This window comes from Aythya ferina, assembly GCF_964211825.1.
Source record: "Aythya ferina genome assembly, chromosome: 1".
In the NCBI taxonomy this organism is placed as follows: Eukaryota; Metazoa; Chordata; class Aves; order Anseriformes; family Anatidae; genus Aythya; species Aythya ferina.
Window position 1 is genome coordinate 82,539,251 of NC_140296.1, and position 13,593 is coordinate 82,552,843.

At 38.7% G+C, this 13,593-nt stretch overlaps 1 protein-coding gene across 10 annotated transcripts in view; it reads left to right on the top strand.

Moving 5' to 3' along the window:
* CNKSR2 (connector enhancer of kinase suppressor of Ras 2) overlaps positions 1-13,593 on the top strand; it is a 220,445-nt gene that overhangs the window by 175,036 nt on the left and 31,816 nt on the right. For all 10 annotated transcript variants that reach the window (XM_084507141.1, XM_084507139.1, XM_084507136.1 and 7 more), the window contains 2 exons: positions 4,309-4,409; positions 5,562-6,105. In XM_084507141.1, coding sequence (XP_084363267.1) covers positions 4,309-4,409; positions 5,562-6,105 — 645 coding nt within the window. The remainder of the gene's footprint in view (positions 1-4,308; positions 4,410-5,561; positions 6,106-13,593) is intronic.

Consider the following 13,593-nt stretch of genomic DNA (forward strand, 5'->3'; position numbering starts at 1 on the left):
TTTGTATTCAAAAGACTATCACTAGGCTTCAAAATTAGCCACGTAGTGTCCTCCACACCACTCAAAGTCCTGGTTCTGTACCAACCTACGTGACAGCAGCCTTAGTCATGTCCATCTGGTCAGATATAGCGAAGAAGAAGATGTTTGTGGTCTGTGTCTGCAATGCATTTCTGTGGTGTGGTGCCCCTTTCCTGGGAGACACTACAAAAAAAATCCTTTCCCTGATGAGAAGCAAATGTAGCTTTGGCAGCCAGGTGGAAACATCGTGAGAGTACAATATTCTATAAGGGCTGAAGACTAACAGACAGCATCATAAAATGATGTCTGCATTGATTCATACCCTGACTGTCTCACCACAGAGCACCCTAGAGAGATCAGCCTGCTGTTGAAGAGCACTGGCTAACAGCATACAGCTGTAATTTGATGGTAATAGCATGGGTGGGAAGGTTTGTGGGTGTTCTGTCTTTCTCTCAGATAACTAGGTTGTATCTGCTATTGCCTCATTTCTAATTTTACCTTCCAGTATGTGCAGCTGCTTATCCCGGTTGCATTGCCCACCTGGCTTCATCCCATATGGTCCTTACACATCATGTCATTCATAGTACTAGGCCCTCTTCATTCACACAGTCCATTCACACCATGATCTCTGTTCCTCCAGGCATGTTCTCAGTGCTTCACCAAACTTCAAAATCAGTTTGGGAGTCTGTATTTCCCAGGCTATATTGCAGTAACCAGGTTGGAGGGACCTGTATACCATCCATCACTACCTGAAGAGGCTGTAAACAAGCTCTTATTCTTGGAGTCTTCAGGGAAATCCTCCATGTTAGCATCCAAAGCCAAATTGAGGCCATGTTAGCATCCAAAGCCAAATTGAAGCATTTATTGACAGCAGGTTGGCACTGGAATTACAATAACGTGGGATGGTAAAGGAAAAGGTGTAAGAACTGTTATGCTAACAGTGTATGTAAAAGTGCACAATTGCAGACATGATGCACCTTTATAAATCCAGATAGATTTGGAAAAAATATTTTTCCTACCAAGCAATCACTGAATAATAAAATAGTAGATGATCCTGTTCTTAGACATGAGATCATGTGCATTCAGGCCTCCTGTTGCCTATTATTAAAATGGCTCCCTGTTGAAGATCATCAGTGAGACCTCACTTACCACTGAAATTATATCCAAGGCACTAAGGGAGCTCTTTATTACCACCCTAATGCCGTTTACTCAAATTGATTTATCATATGGAGGTAGGGAGAGCTATATCCACTGTGTTGCATATATGTGTTCAGTGAGGGTATCGCATTCCCCACTCACTGCACTACAGTGTTTTTATGCCTCTGGTGATTACCCTTGGCTCCCAGCACAAGGGCTGTTAAACAGATGAGTAGTGCCCCTAATTAGCAGAGGCATTAAGTTAGCAAAGTAAAACCTCTCCATCACTTCAAGCATTTTTGATATTATAAAAATTGTGAAGCTGAAATTTTCTATATTCATTTACCGTACCAATTGTCATCTACATATTTGATTTTACAAAAGGTCTTTTATTTCTGTTCAGTTCATCCCCTTGCAGGAAAGCTTTATAATACCTCTGAAACAATGCAACACTAGTTGTCAAACCTGTTTCAATTAAGAGCTGAACGGTTCTGAATCTAAAGTGCATAAACATATTTCAAGTGCTTCAGAGATGCACGAATCACCAAACTGTGGGTGTATTGCTGAAGAAAATGTCACATTCTGTACAGAACAGTTTTATAAAAATACCATCAACTTTCCATATTAAATACAATGAATGCTAGCAATACGGCAAGGGACTTTCTTGGATGGAGATATTATATACCTTCCAGTCGTAGAAAATCACAGAAAAAAAAATACTTGCTTATCTAAATAGAAAACATTTAACCGGCAAATGGCTGGCCAGTGTTAGCTTATATATAATAGATGCAGTCTCTTGCTCATTCAGAAAGCTTTCAACATATGCCTGGTGCTTTGAGCTCATCTGTAACTGAATTGGACAAAATCTGCAGAGAGAAATATGGCAACTGTTCGATAGCATCACACACATTTTAGATAGATTATAATGTCTCAGTTGCCAAAAGCAGAACATTTTTAAAAACTAATGGGAGGCTGTTTTCATTCATTTCACCTGAAAGTTGACCCCTGGAACTGCAGAATTTTTTTTAGACAAACACAGTAGGTTGCCAACAGAATTTCCTATCTGAGGTAAGGTGCACAAAAGCATAATCATATAGTGCTTTATTGTATGTGGATTTGACAGGAAGAACTTTTTTGTATTTCTAGCCAGGATCAAAACCTGCACTGAGAATGATAGATTTAATTCCAGAATAAATAGTTGAGCTCTAAGCCTACAAAAATCACAGTGAGTGATACGGTTCTGACAGGTTTCTCACCAGAAGTAGCTCCATTAGGCTTTGCTACAAAATAGGAACAAACATACTTATATGCCAATATTTTCAGGTTTTTTGAGCTGCCGGAAACAAGTTTTCTCAAACTGAGAATGACTTAAATGACAGTTTTCTCTTATTTAGTATTTTACTCAACAAAATTAAATTACTTGGAGATTTCCAGAGACAGTGTTTGGATTTTTTTATTCCATCATCATGAAAATAAAAATATATTTATCCTATTTATTTATTACACTGTTTTAGGAGAACCTTTCAGCTCAAAGCTTGCAGGAAGCAATTTAAGAGACTGAAAGAGTTATTATTGCTTGTAAAAAATAAACAGATAAATATGGCTGCCTGTCCCCAACTACCACAGTTTGGGAAAATACAGAATTTTAGGGTAGACTGTTCCAAGACACTGTCATCTTAAGATCAGTAATTTTTGTTTTATATATTGAATAATATTAGCTACAGTAGACTTTTAATTGTGAAATACAATAACCATAATGGTAACAAAAAATCATTAAAGCCAAATTATATACTGTACAAACCTGGAAAATTTCAACCTCTTTGTTATTTAGATAGTTTATGAAGCAACAATTAATCTTTTTCTCCTCGTCTATTAAAGACAGAGTAGTCTGTCTTTAATAGACGAGGAGAAAAAGATTAATCACCCAGTTCATTGAACACGAACTTCACGTGGAGATTGCCTGTGGTTAGTCTGTGAATGGTATGAACTACACTTGTGCAGTTGTACAGTGGCTTACCCAAATACCAGAAGGTAATACAGTCAGAAACAAAGTGACAACATAAATGTTTGCATCAGTCTTACAATATATAGAAATATTAAGGTTGTCTATCTGGAGCTGGTTCAGCAGTTAAGTTGTTTTCTTTTGAAAGGAATATTAAAGTCTGGTAGCTATTTAATTGCATGCTGTTGTGCTTCAAAAATATTTGCACTGGAATAAATGGGAAATACCACGTGATACATTCTTCTAAGTGTTTTCCCCTTTGATCAAACTACCATAAATACGAAATGGGCATGGCTAAGACTTGATATCATGACAAAATAAGACCTCGTGTCCCATGAAATTTACACCACAGTCCCTGTGTCCTTTGTAATTTCTCTTATCCACCTTTTGGAATTCTATGCTTAAATATAACTGTCATCTTCTTCCTTAGCAAATCACCTTTAGCAAATCACCTTTTTCATTCTTGGGTAACAGGACAGCAAGCAACTGTTTTATAAAGAAGATGTGATCTAAATTTTTCTGCCTTATCTTAAATACATCAGTTTGTTATTAGAAATGTAATTGAAAAGTTTGGGTAACTAGTAGGATAAAATGGAGAAAAAAGGTAGAAAAATAACTTTGATTATTCACATATGCAATAACCACTACGTATTTGATATGCCAGTTGATGTTGATTACATTACATTACAAGTTACATTTTTCATCTTTTCTGTTCAAAAAAAGAAAAAATACTTTCAGTAATTTCCAGCCAATATACAATCATAATTATTTTGATGATTTTCTAAAAATTTGAAAATATGATCATTATTGCATTGAGTACTATCTATGCATGTAGTATTTATAAGGCGTGTACAAGAATTAAACGTGTGGGGTTGTTTAATATCTTTGCAGTTAGGTTTAATATACTTCATAATGTTGTGGGGTGTTTTTTTTGTTGTTGTTTTGTTTGTTTGTTTGTTTGTTTTTCCCTCTTTACACTAAAACATTTCCAAATTACAGAAGCTATCATTTAGATTGCCAGCATTCAACTCATATATAACTTCCAGAATTTCCTAGGAATTTCTACTTGCTGTTGTGAAAACAAGTCTCTGTTATACAAACATATCAATATATATTGAAAGTTTTTGATCTGATATGTATGTAACTTGTAGATTACTGGAGTGAGAGCGACAAGGAGGAAGCTGACACTCCATCGACACCCAAGCAAGACAGCCCCCCACCCCCGTACGACACATACCCACGGCCTCCTTCGGTAAGTCACCTGCCTAATCAGGAATGACTACATAAAGTGACTTTTACCTACTCTTCTGTTTAGAAGCATGTGCATGCACATATTAGGGCAATCTTCAGTATATTTTTGGAGCCAGTACTTGACTTAAGGTATTTTTAAAGTATGAGCTTAAAGTACGAGCATGTAAAACATACATGTACATGAGTATGTTTTAGCTTCAACAACCATCATTGCTATTTCCACTGGTGTGTAGAGAATACGTTTATAATCCCACTTATGTACAGAAAAGGATTAAGTTACAGAATTCCTTTTTCCTCTTCTTAATTCATGATAGATCCCTACTCAGCCATGCAATCCCTCACCTCCCCCTTATCTTCATCTTTGACAAAATGTAATACTTCAGTAACAACAGAGATTCTTTAAGGTACAACAGGTTTGCTGTAAAGATTTACTGTAACAAATTACACTTGAATTTCCAGAGAAATTCCAACATAAAAATGTTCTTTTATATAGCCAACAGTGATATTGGTTGTTCTATTGTCTGTGAAAAAGTAGGTTTATCTATAAATTAGAACAAAAGAAGATTGTTTTTTATTTTATTTAAGCAGTTATTGGTGTAAAACTAGTAGACAGTCTTCACATTTATTCTTCACAGGGAATTTTAATTTTCATGTCTATACATGCAGACAATGTTAACTAAAGCGTCTTACTTGAATATATTTTTAAAAATGCAAAATTTTTGGTTGAGAAATTGGGAGTCTGGGGAAAGACAGTGTTCTTGAGGTTTAATCTGAATGCAATACTTTATTTTCTAAAACCATAAACCTTTGAAACATACTGAAGCTCTGCAAACATGATTCCAAAGGAATTATTAGCAAGATAAGATGACAGTAGGCATTTGGATTGTGTTTTTAAGGTAGTATTAATGGACTAGGCATCTCTCTCCTATGTCTTTCACAGAGCCATACTCTACAAAGTTTTCTGCAAATAATTGCATTGGCTTCTTTTATTGATTAAGGAATGTTTTGTAGGAATAAGTATTAGGAATAAGTATTAGTAGCAGTGTGGGAATAAGTTTGGTGCCTTCAGTAACAATGAAAAGTATGTGGTCATTACTAGCAGTATGTCTTGGTCTACACTGATCTGAAGGTTGCTACATTGCTGACCTTGCAGATGAGCTGCGCAAGCCCTTACGTGGAGCCCAAGCACAGCCGGCTGTCCTCCACGGAGACCTCCCAGTCGCAGTCGTCGCACGAGGAGTTCCGCCCGGAGGCGGTGGGGAGCGCCACCGACTCGCCGGTGCGCAAGACGGCGAGCCAGCGGCGCTCCTGGCAGGACCTCATAGAGACGCCGCTGACGAGCTCAGGACTCCACTACCTGCAGACGCTGCCACTGGAGGACTCGGTGTTCTCCGAGGCTGCCGTGGTCTCCCCCGAGCACCGGCGGCAGTCCACCTTGCCCACCCAGAAGTGCCACCTGCAAGACCACTACGGCCCCTTCCCGCTCGTGGAGGGTGAGCGGATGCAAGTGCTGAATGGCAACGGGGGAAAGCCCCGAAGTTTCACGCTGCCTCGGGATAGCGGCTTCAACCACTGCTGCCAGAGCCTTTCAGTTGGTGCTGCTGATCACCAAGAAGAAGCGCAGCAGAAGGAGGTGGAGGAGGAGGAGGAGGAGGAAGAGGAGGGCAAAGCAGCAGAAGAAAACCAGGAAGATAAAAGTAAGTATGGGATATTTCTGTGGCTTTTCAACAGTCCTGTTCGTGTGATGTAGAAGTTGTCTTTTCCTTTCAACTATTAATAAAATTAAAAAAGAACAGTCTTCCAACATCCCCCGTATTTCACCAGGTCCTCTGTTTCACACCTCTTTAATCAGCCTTATGTATTAAGGCCTAGTAAGCAGCCAGAGTGCTGCATGATCTGTCATGATTACCAGACACTTCCCCATTGGCTGGTCACCAGCTTTGTCCTACTAGTAATTCCTAGTTCTAAGTGGATTTTTCTTCCATGCTTTCTTCCCACTTCCACTTGCACAGTATTGTCCCCCCACTGACATGTGTACGTGTCAGGACATACTCAGTACAGTTTCCAGCCAGCCCCCGTCTGGATTTTAGAAACACTCAGTAAATCCTGGAGTGCCGGGTCTGGCTGTCATTGTGTAACATCTAGGCAGACAGGTCACAGGACAGCCCAGAACCTGAAAGAAGTTGAAAAAGAGAGTGTGTTTTCCCCTGTTCCTTACCTTGTGATTTGTAGTGACAGAAGTTCAAAAAATATTTCAAAACAAATTATAAAAATATTAGAAAGAAACTATGTGACCAGCGGGGTTTAAAAAACAACATAACCCTGTGTAACTGTCTCTTACGTAGCACATTAACTCCATAGATATTAGTGCTACTTGTCAAAGGTAATCCAAATAAACAGGGAATGAGGATGGTCCCTGCTCCTCTTGAACATGTAAAAACATTTCTGTGTCTGTTTCATGCTCTGTCTTTCACTGTCATTTATGGAGCTTCTCAGCATGTGTTGCTAGCAAAGTTCAGTTCATGCCCAAGTTGTTGGGTCTGTCAACAAAGCCTGCATCCATGAACTGTGGGGTTATGCTATGATTAAGTTGCCTGGAGTGGCGAGGAAGGCAGGATGGTCCTGAAGCTCTCAAAGGGTTTGTGCTATATGGTTCCTTCAAAATCTTTTTTTTTTTTTTTTCACTACAGTAAAGAAGTATAAAAATGGTAGAGAGATAGGAGAGGGTAGTGAAAGCTTTGGATAATTAACTATTTGCATAAGTTAATTCTTTAAATTAGTACATTTGTTGAGCATTAAAATTCATATGGACGTTATTTAGTCTACATGGGAGAGATCAAGAGTTTTCCATTTTCCTTATGCTTTTGTCAATAGGTTCTAGACTTCTCAAATTCTTGCCTTTGATAAAACAGTGATTTCCTTTGCAGATATTAAATCTGATGCCATTAAAAGGAGAAAAGGCATGATTTGAGTTGCATTCATGCATGGCACTTGCCAAAAAGCTCATACATTCATTAGGGTAATATTAGACTCTTACTGACTGTGAAATGAAGCTCTTTAATTAACAGGGTTAAGTTTCATCAGATGGGCAGAATGTGTTATCCTATTTTTAGCCTTCAATTTTGATTTTCAAATGGGTTTTTACTGATAGCTATAAAACAATATAAAAAAAAAATGCCCTCAGTCACTGGAGCAAAAGTAGCAAAGAGACTTCCCAGTGGAGTATCTGGGCTGTTTGGGATCCTACACAAAGGGATCCTGCTGGAGGGCTTAAGATGCTAGTTGTTTTAAACAACACTTTTAAGGCCTTTAGGGCTTGTGGTAACACTTTATGGTGTACAATCCAAATTAAGGGCTATTGCTTGGACTAACAAGCCAGAACTTGGGCTCTTCTCTGCCTTTACTTACCACTTTGCAAAAAGGGAGAAAAAAGTTTAATTTTCAAGTGGTCTGCCTTTATACACATACTTCTATTTTTCTTTAGGTGAGGAGTTTTTCTTGCTTGAAGCATTAATAAGAGATTGTTTTTGAGACATTAATGACCAGCTAGACACGTAAAGTGTTCATGGTGAATTATTGACCATGAAATTATAAAAACAGAAAGAAAATTCTGTTTAGTCTGTTGAAAAGTTTAAGTGCTGAATTGCTTGTTGCTATGGCTACAATGTTCTGTTTGGAACACTGGCTTTTTCCAGCTTGGTTACCAGTAAAAAAAAAAAAAAAAAAAAAAAGCAGAAGGGATTGTGTGCAAGGGGTGTTCTCAGTTGCAAAATCCCAACTTCTGAGCAGAGAGGAATGAGAATTGCTTGTAACCCTGCTGTCAGGATGGGTGCCCGTGTGTGTGTGCTACCTCATTGCCTCTGCAGCTCCGTTGATCTGGGAACATAAAAGCTTGCAGCTGGAGGGAGAAGGGGAGAGGGGGGATCCTCCCCCTTTGAGAGAGGTTTTAACTTCTCCTTGAGCCTCCCCTGCAGTGGTATCAGATGAACCATCTAAATGCATTTATCTGCCTTACACATTTGTGATGCTGACATAGTTCTGTACTCTTGGATGATTCTATGTGTTCCCGTGTGTACATGTACATGTATGTGTTTCAAAGCTTGATCATTTCTATTGCTGTTTGTGCAGGACAGGGAATACAGCTCCTTCGTGCTTGTGGCTGTACAAGTCAAAAATCATTGCCAAAAGTTTGTTTTTTCAGCTTTTTGTTTTTATGTCCTCAATTTTAAAGCCTCCTGAGTTCAAATCAAGTAGTGAAATGCAGTCCTGTTTCTTCCAACTTCTTTTGTGGAAATGTTTTGAAATAGCCACGCTACAAATGAGGAACTCTATGCTTTACTTCAGATGCTATCCTCAGCTGCTATAATTTACATAGTTCTGTTGACTTTCTACAACGGCTACACTGATTTGCAGCAACTAAGAATCTGCTCTCTGTTAATCACTACTCTATGCCTGAAATAGATATTGCAAGAATTTCCTGACACTGCAAATAGTTCTGTGTATCAGTTCTCCTGTAATGCCTAGATATCTCATGGTAAACTAAAAATCTGGGTTGTCCTTTCCTGTCTTGATCCATTAGGACCTAACTTTGTTGTGTGTTCAGTTGCTTCTTTTTTGTCTCATTATATCACATTAACACTGCACGGCTAACTTTTGATTATTTTATTTCCCTAATTGGATGACTTTTGTGTAAATCATTTAGATGTTTTGTATTGGCACTGTAATGGTCAGTCTCTTGCTTTTTAATGGAAGAGGATTCTCTTGTGAGGTATTTGTGTTTGTCTGTGACTCGTGTTTGCTCCTGAGACTATGAAAACAGCAAGAGCTGTGGCACCAAGCATCCCTTCTTGCCATGATTCTGCGAAGCAGCCACACAAAAAGAGCATGGGAGTGGCATGGTACAGCACGTTGTATGTCAGTGATTCAGTTGTGAAGGACGTGTTGTGCCTTTTCAGATCTGTTTTCTGTTAGTTGGAGGTAGCAGAATGAGAGAGCTGTGTGTCATGAGTTTCACTGCCACCCCCTTCCCCTTGGGCCTCCCTGTTGTCCACGCTCACTGTGTTTTGACATATTTCACCACTTAACACCAAAGAGAACCTAGGATCTTCTTGGCAGACAGTTATTACTTCAAAGTATTTTTGGTGGTTGTTTTTTTTTTTGTTCTTTTGTTTTGTTTTGTGTTTTTTTTTTTTATCATTTTCATTGGCTTCTTTGGTCTGTGGGAAAGGAACAGGAATGACTCCAGGGTCAGCATTTAAGAGAAGCAGGTACTAGCTCTCTGCAGAGTGTAACTGGAGTGGACCCCACTGACCTGCTTGCAGAGAAACCTGCACCTTTTGTGCTTACTCCTGAAACAGTCTGTGGAGAGCAATAGCACCAGTGGGAGTCCCTGTACTACCACCAGTGAGGGAGTAGTAAAAGACACTGAAAGTACTGTCTCCCACACCAGCCACTAGTTGAAGAATGACATTCAAGGTGTCAGTGCTTTCACAAAATAGCACAGATGGTTTTAAGGGCTCTCTTCATTAGCAATACGTACAGTATTGCACGCGGTGCCTAAGAAAGTACGTCTGTGGGACATACCATGTGGGCATCCTCCTTGACTCCTTCAAGGAGGAGTTTGTACTAGTAAAAATACGCTCTGAATAAGGTCAGGTATTTCAAATTCTGACATACAGGTACAGGGAGGCTTGCCTCTTTTAAAAAGAGGACTGTACTATGCAATAGAAATGCCATCTCAGAAAGATGGATGTTTGATAATTAAATGATACATTGTGAAGTAGTACACAATGTAACACTTCTTGGTTTTGCTCCTCTGCCTTTTGGATAGGGTATCTTTTAACTTTGGCAGGGTTTAAGCAACAGTGAAATGTGGGAGTTAGGATGAATAATGTACAAAGCCTGGATTGTGCGCACCGGAGCTGATGGTGATGTGTGTCTGAAATTAATAAGACGGTTTGCTTTTCTGACAGCCTCTTTCCATTTGAGAGAGAGGATTAGTGGTGTCCTGTCATCTGACCACCTAGTTAGTTTTACCTGCACCAGGAGGCAAGGGAGAGGCCATTAAGATTTTCCCCTCTGGAATTTCTCAGGTTAGCAAAGGTGTGCATGCCTGCTAGTGTCTTAAATAAGCAGAGCTATGAGAAATGACAGGTCATGTTTCACGTTAGAAATACTCCTTATGAGGCTGACGAATCATGTAAAGTACAGCACCCTCTGGGACGCTAAGGAGGATGTTATTCTAACTTAATACATCCAGCATCAGTCATGTACAAAACAAAGTATTTGCCGGGGGGGGGGGGGGGTTAAGGGGGGTTGTAGGTTTTTTGTTTGTTTTTTTTCTGTTCACCATCCTTCTGGGTGGCACAGCCTGTGCATACACTGAAACAGAGTAATGAAAAGGCTGTTGTGTTTTTCTTTTCTGAGCCTTGTGTTCACAACCTGGCTTTTAATTTGTAATTCCATTGCGAGCCATCCCATGGCATTTGGGCCCCTCCCCGCTGAGGCCTACCAGCGCCAGGCACCCAGCTGGTAGCTGTGCTGGTCACTCAGAATGAGCCTGGTGAAAAATTCAAGTTATCTTAAAAAATGCAACCTTATGCTTGTTGGCTTATGCTGTAGATGACAAGCCAGTGGTGCTTTGGTACAGATAGTTTGTGTCTCCAGAAGAAATTTTCATCAGTGGCCTGCTGTTTCAGGGAGGAAGGAAAGAGAAGAAACAGGACAAGACAGCGGCTGACATCGACATACTGCCTGACCTGCTTTCCAAAGCAAACACACGACATGTTTGGAGGAACAGCATGCATCTTCTGTACATACTTTTTTCTTACTTTTAACTAGACCTTTTGGTGCTTCATTCGTCATAGGATGCAGTGAAACATGAGAGAAACGTTGTATTTAAAAATTCATAGGTGGGGAAAGAGCATCATTGATAATCTAGCTTATATCTCAAGCTAAAGCTTTTATAGTTGTGAAATTTTAAGATCCATGTTTATCTGAGTAGGAATTCCTATAAGGATCCAGAAGCAAGTACATATTTTGGAAAATTTTCAGCCCAAACAAGAGCTGCTTGATCATTTTCCTGCTGCCATATAAATGTCTACATTCAGTTGTGTGTACAACAGTATGTTTTAGACTATTGTAAAGACCAGGATGAATAGACAAGTACCGGGACTAGACTTCATATGTCCTGAGCCTCTTCTTTAATTCAAAATTTAAAATTTAATAATAATAAAAAAAAAGCTATTCCCATCCTCACGAGCAAAATAAACTCTATTATGCAAGTGTTTTTGTATTCTAAGTAAAAATGACGGGATACAAAATTTCTGTATTCTGATTTTAAATTTCAATTGGAGGGGAAAAAATTGCCTGCGGTACTTGAAAGCCAAATATTGAATCATTTACTGAGTAGCAATTCAGAAAGCAATATGGGCTGTCAACAAAAATAAAAGTAGTTTAGTTTTATGCCTCTTAGTGTTTTTAAATGTGAATGCATTTTACCCACAAATATGCTGTTGCCACATTTAAATTTTAATTGATTTCCATTGCTCATGCTGCTAAAAATGCAAAGGAGAGGTGAAATTCAAAAACATAAATTTTATAAGGTGTTTTCCTACTCTTATTTTGGTTTTAATAGCTTTGGGTGTCATTGCCAACAAAGGTCATCTGTTTTTTCCTGAGATGTGGATTAAATGGTCTTTTTACAAGCAAAAGAAATAGAGATGAGAATTTCTTACATGACCATTTTTTTAGTGTACTTTTCTTAGAGAGTATCCTCAGCTGCATTATTAAGCTGGTAGTTATCAATGGAGCCATGCTACCAGAGGCACCTTCAGGTCGTGGAGCAAGGGATGTATGGACTTGATAATATATCTCTGCCCTTTTTTTTCCTCCTGTGTTCTGCATTAATTCTCTTGTTAGGTGTCATTTAACCATCTCTAGTTTGCCTTTAATTTTTCTGTTTCTTGGGATAAACGAGCTCTGTAGCTGCCTCTGCTCCGTCTCAGGCTGACCTTACAAAAAGACAGCCAGTAAGTGGCAGAACACTTCACGTGCTGTACAGGGAATGCAGTCCAAACCCTCTAGGACTCCCTGCTTGTCATGCAGAAGGGTATGTGATAGTTTCCTAAATTTTTCTCAATAGCAATATAAAAAAAAAACTTTTTTGTGTGTGCTTGTAAATACTCCCCCCAGTTACAAATGTGCTTTCATTTTAAAAAGCATAAGATACATTTCTTAAATGGGGATATATAGCTTTTTTTTAATTATTTTGTGTATGAAAAGGAAAAACTGAAAAAAGAAAAAATGGAAAAATTACCATATAGATTCCCATTAAAAAGAAGGCTTTCCTATCCTAAATTTGATACCTACTTTACCTCAAAAAGATATAGTATTTACTTATTTACATAAATCTTATCGCAAGCTCTCTGAAAATTAGGTTAAAGACACACTCAGATTCAACCGCTGCAGAAAACACGAGGAAGCCATTTTTTCACTGGGATTTTTGTTGAATTGTCATAGTTCCTCTCCGAAATGCAAGAGGCACTTCGTCCAACCCAAAAGTTTTGAAATTCAAGGGAAACATGTACCTATAATGAAACAATTTAGCCAGATACTGTGTGCAAAAGAATGTTCTTTTTAAATTAATATTTTTTAAATACTTTTCTCCAAGCTGGAGAAAAAAAAATAAAAAATAAAAAACACTTTTTCCATAATCTATTACAATTAAATCAGAAGAACATGACACAGTACCAGTAGGACTAGGAGAACAGATGAGGACTGCAGACTTTTTGGATTATATCTGTTTCCTTGCCAGGTGTTACCATCTGCTAGCTGTGGCTCTCAGGTTCTTTCAAGGTAACTATTAAATATAGGCAGAGAAGGACCTGAGTCATTAGTGCCTCAGAGAACATAGGAGGGATGTAGTTTTATTAAACTATTAGCATGCTGAACTTCTGTAGTGTCACCATGTAAACATGCTTTCTTGTTTAATTACTGTCAGTAGTGGGAAGCAAGATGAGATATTAAAACCTGCAGGGATGGGATTCTCAGTGCAAGCAGTCAGCATCTTGCTAGATTTTTTTTGTTGTTATTGGAAAGGAGACTCTAGGGGGAAAAAATGTTACAAAGCAGTTTTGTTTGCTTAAATCTATTTTTAAAAGAGTTCTGGGTTCATGGAGTTAAAT